General features: G+C 49.6%; 1 protein-coding gene across 1 annotated transcript; it reads right to left on the bottom strand.

The window, feature by feature from the left end:
• Positions 1-783: 783 nt before the first annotated feature.
• On the bottom strand, positions 784-4,253 carry LOC100995986 (large ribosomal subunit protein uL11-like). Its single transcript, XM_055114425.2, has one exon. It carries the CDS (start codon positions 2,561-2,563, stop codon positions 2,066-2,068), a length of 498 nt encoding a protein of 165 aa, XP_054970400.1. The 5' UTR covers positions 2,564-4,253; the 3' UTR covers positions 784-2,065.
• Positions 4,254-4,659: the final 406 nt, after the last annotated feature.

Genomic DNA, 4,659 nt, shown 5'->3' with positions numbered 1-4,659 from the left:
CCCAGTCACCTGTTTACCTTCCATCCCTTTGGGCTCTTCCTGCCCTTGGCCTGGTCACCACCTTGCTGCCTTACCTTAAGTCAGTCACCTCCCGCTCTGTGCTTCCTGACTTGTAAAAAAGGGGCTGAACTAGGCCTCATTCCAGGTGTAGCATTCCAAGACTGATCAACTAATTCACATTAAGGTGTAGATGACTGATAACAGCTTAATGTATTACCTCTCCTGTGGGTGGAAACATTTTAAGAGACGCAATTTCTCATCCTCCAAGAATGAATGTGCATGGTGCAATTTCAGGAATGGTCACAGGTGTGTGGGGATGATGTAGGGGGAGGGGTCCCTTTCCTGGCACCCCTCCAGTGGTCACTGTAGGCCCCCACCTGCTCCAGCCAGGGGTGGTGGCAGCCCTGAGGGGAACAAACCTGCTGGCTTCCCTCACACCACAGTCCACATTCATTTCTCTCTGGCAGTGGCCAAGAGCAGGGTTTTGTCATACAGAAAAATGCCTCATCAGGGAAACCCACGTGTGTGGCCTGGAAAACTACCTTGTCCCCTGGGGCGAGGGGTGCGGTGGAGGTGTTAGCAGCTTGATTTCTAGGTTCTCAGGTCAGTTCTTGTCCTGGGTGGGTGAGGAGACCCCCACTGGAGGGCCACTGGCCTTCCGCCATAGCAGGTGGTCCTGCCACACCTGGATCCAAGACGTCTGCTTTTTACGGAGAGAAAGAGGCTGTGTCAGACACTGTCTGGTTTTGTTGGCTGAAGGAGGTTTGGTTTGGCTTCTGAATTTTCAGGGAGGGCTGATGGCCCGCAGCCACGAGCCACCGTTAGCCTGTGAGAAAGAGGAAAGGCGTTTCTTTAGCTGTGAAGTCTAGGCCACTGCATCCCAGCCCGTGTTCCGCACTCACCCCTTGGGCCCTCATGGGGTGCCGTTTTGTCCCACTACTGTCTGGGCCTTTCTTCGGTGCAGGCGGCTGGGGAAGCCAGTCTGTGCTGCCCCCAGAACAGTGGTGGGTGGGGATGGAAACCAGGGGCTGAGGGGCCCAGGTCAGATCAGTGAGAGATGTGCCTCGCTCTCTGGCAGAACCTCCACTGTTGCATCCCCTCCTCTTTTCTGGACCAGGGCAGCTTCTCCAGACCTGATGATGCTTAACCCGTGAGCCTCATCACAGAGCATTCAGAGCTCTAGACCCTCCCTACGCAAAGGGTGGTGTGTGACCAGCCTCATCCGCCTCACCTGGGAGTCGGTTATGCTGCAGGCCTTAGGGAGGTGGGAATGCCATAGAAGCTCTCTGGGGAGGCCCCTCTGAGGGGGAGACTCACCACAGGCCTGGTTCAACGGAGAGAGATGGACACTGGGAGAGGAGCGCACGATGGGGCTGCGTGCTGAACTAGGGAGGTGTCTTCCCTTCCTTCCCTCCCTCTCTCCCTCCCTCCCTTCCTTCCTTCCTTCCTCCTTTCTTTCTTTTCTTTTCTTTTCTTTCTTTTTTTTTGAGATGGAGTTTCGCTCTTGTCGCCCAGGCTGGAGTGCAATGACGCCATTTCAGCTCACTGCAACCTCTGCCTCCTGGGTTCAAGTGATTCTCCTGCCTCAGCCTCCCAACTAGCTGGGATTACAGGCGCTCGTCACCACGCCCGGCTAATTTTGTATTTTCAGTAGAGACGGGGTTTCACCATGTTGCCCAGGCTGGTCTCAAACTCCTGACCTCCGGTGATCTGCCCATCTCAACCTCCCAAAGTGCTGGGATTACAGGCGTGAGTTACCACTCCCGGCCTTAATTTATTTCAAAACGGTTTCTTTTAGTTTTATTTTATTTTCATTTTATTTTAAATAGGCAACCCACTCACACAGTTAAAATTCTAAGGGCACAGGAGGGTATGTAAAATACAGTTTCTTTCACAGACTTGTTTCCTAGCTGCTTCCCCTCTCAAAGGCAACCCATGTGGCCCAGGGACATTAGATTACGCCAGTAAAAACATGCACATGCGCGTGCATGTGTGTGTGTCACTAGACCTTTTATTTTTGTTTTGTTTGTCAAATGATCCTTTATTGAAATATTTTCCTTTGTGCTTAACTAGCTGGGCATTCCACAGCACCACTGTTGATGTCATCTATGATGTCATGAGGGTGGCGGCCATCAACATTGCAGCCCACAGACTGGGCAGTCCCCAGGATCTCTTTAATGGTTCCAGTGAGATCTCTGGCTAAAGATCGGTGCCGCATCCGTGGAGCAATGTTGACGATCTCATCAAAAGTGATATTCCCACTGTGTTTAATGTTTTTCTGTTTCTTTCTGTCTCTTGGTGGTTCCTTAAGGGCTTTGATGATCAGGGCAGAAGCAGAAGGCACCACCTCAATCTGGGCCTGTCTGTTCTCAATGGTCAGTTTCACTGTAATCCTCAGGCCCTTCCAGTCACCCGTTGCCTTGGCAATGTCATCACCAACCTTTTTTGGAGACAGGTCCAGGGGGCCGATCTTGGGGCCCAGCGCAGACGTGGCACTGACTTCACCCCCAGTGCACCTCAGGTATACGACTTTGATCTCGCTGGGGTTGAACTTCGGCCACATGGTGGAGGCGGCTGGTGTTGGATGAACACAGATTCTGGACCGCTGAAGAAAGTTGCACCTTGGCCTCCTCTGAGCTGAGAGCCGAAAAGCCCGCTAGACCCCTTTTAAAAATTCAAAGGTTGGCTGGGTGGGGTGGCTTACGCCTGTAATCCCAGCACTTTGGTAGGCAGAAGTGGGCAGATCACAAGGTCAGGAGTTCAAGACCAGCCTGGCTAATATGGTGAAACCCCATGTCTACTAAAAATACAAAAAAATTAGCAGGGCATGGTGGCACATGCCTGTAATCCAGCTACTTGGGAGGCTGAGGCAAGAGAATTGCTTGAACCCGGGAGGAAGAGGTTGCAGTGAGCCAAGATCACGCCACTGCACTCCAACCTGGGCGACAGGGCGAGACTGTCTCAAAAAAAAATAATAATAAAATAAAAATAAAAATAGAAAAAAATAAAAATAAAAAAATTCAAAGTTTGGCCCATGGCACACAGTGTATGAACCTTACTTTTCTCACCTAGTGTGTCTTGTAGATCATTCTATATCAGTATGTAAAGAACATCCTAGATTATATTTCGGATGAATATTATTCTACTCTAAAGATAGACCTCAATTTATATAGCCAGGACCCTACTGCTGGACTTTTAGGTTGTTTAATAAATGTAGCCTAATTTTATTTATTTATTTATTTATTGAAACGGAGTCTCGCTCTGTCACCCAGGCTGGAGTGCAGTGGCACGATCTCTGCTCACTGCAAGCTCCACCTCCCGGGTTCACACCATTCTCTTGCCTCAGCCTCCCGAGTAGCTGGGACTACAGGCGCCCGCCACGACGCCCGGCTAATTTTTTTGTATTTTTAGTAGAGACGGGGTTTCACCATGTTAGCCAGGATGGTCTCGATCTCCTGAACTCGTGATCCGCCCGCCTCAGCCTCCCAAAGTGCTGGGATTACAGACGTGAGCCACCGCACCTGGCAATAAATGTAGCCTAATTTTAGAATCTTAGAAAATAGAAGGTCATTTAACCGCAACTCCCATCCACCCTGCCTAGGTTTTTTTTGTTTTGTTTTTTTTTTTTTGGTAGAGATGAGGTCTTGCTTTGTTGCCCAGGCTCATCTTGAACTCCTGGCTTCAAGCTATCCTCCCGCCTCAGCCTCCCTCCCAAAGTGCTGGGATGTGCCCAGCCCTGCCAAGGAGTTCTTTCATGGTGTCTGATTGCATGCCTGAGACCCAGCTGCAGTGTCGCCTCCTCTGGGAAGCTCCACCTTCCTCTCCCTCTCATCACCCTTGCACATACCTTAGCCAGAGCCCTAATCACATGATATTATTTAGGCAAAAGCGTGATAACTTTGCTTTTGTATCTTCTCAGCCCTGCCCCTATTGCAGAGCATAGTAGGTACAGAACCAATGTGAATTGACAGTCCTTGAGAGGGGATGCCTCCAAATTCTGCTGCTTGAACACTTCCAGTAACAGGGATCTCACTTCTTGAAAAGCTCATTCTGCCTGTGAAAGGCCGTATCAGACAGTCCTTTGATGGAGCAAAGTCTGTTTCCCATTGGCTTTTCCCTCTGGGTTCTAGTGCATCTTCTAAACACAAATGTAATCCCTCTTCCAGATATTTAAGATAACCTCCTTTCTCTAAGCCAGATACCCATCCCCCTAACCTCCCCTCCCCTCTTTCCTTTGGGCTCTGGTTCCAGATCCTGTGCCTTCTAGCATTTTCCTCTAGACACTTTTTGATTTGTAATATGATTCGTTTAAAAGTGATCTCTGTCCGGGCGCGGTTGGATTCATGCCTGTAATCCCAGCACTTTGGGAAGCCAAGGTGGGCAGATCACTTGAAGTCAGGAGTTCGAGACCAGCCTGGCCAATGTGGTGAAACCCTGTCTACTAAAAATACAAAAATTAGCCAGATGTGGTGGCACATGCCTGTCATTTCAGCTACTTGGGAGGTTGAGGCACGAGAATCACTTTAACCCAAGAGGCGGAGGTTGCAGTGAACCAAGATCACTCCACTGCACTCCAGCCTGGGTGACGGAGTAAGACTCTGTCTCAAAAGAAAAAAAAAAGTGATCTATTACACATCTATTAGAATAGCTACAATTAAA

This window comes from Pan paniscus, chromosome 5 (genome assembly GCF_029289425.2).
Source record: "Pan paniscus chromosome 5, NHGRI_mPanPan1-v2.0_pri, whole genome shotgun sequence".
Classification (NCBI taxonomy): Eukaryota; Metazoa; Chordata; class Mammalia; order Primates; family Hominidae; genus Pan; species Pan paniscus.
Note: the sequence above shows the minus strand (reverse complement) of the source record. Positions and strands in the feature narration are given on the sequence as shown.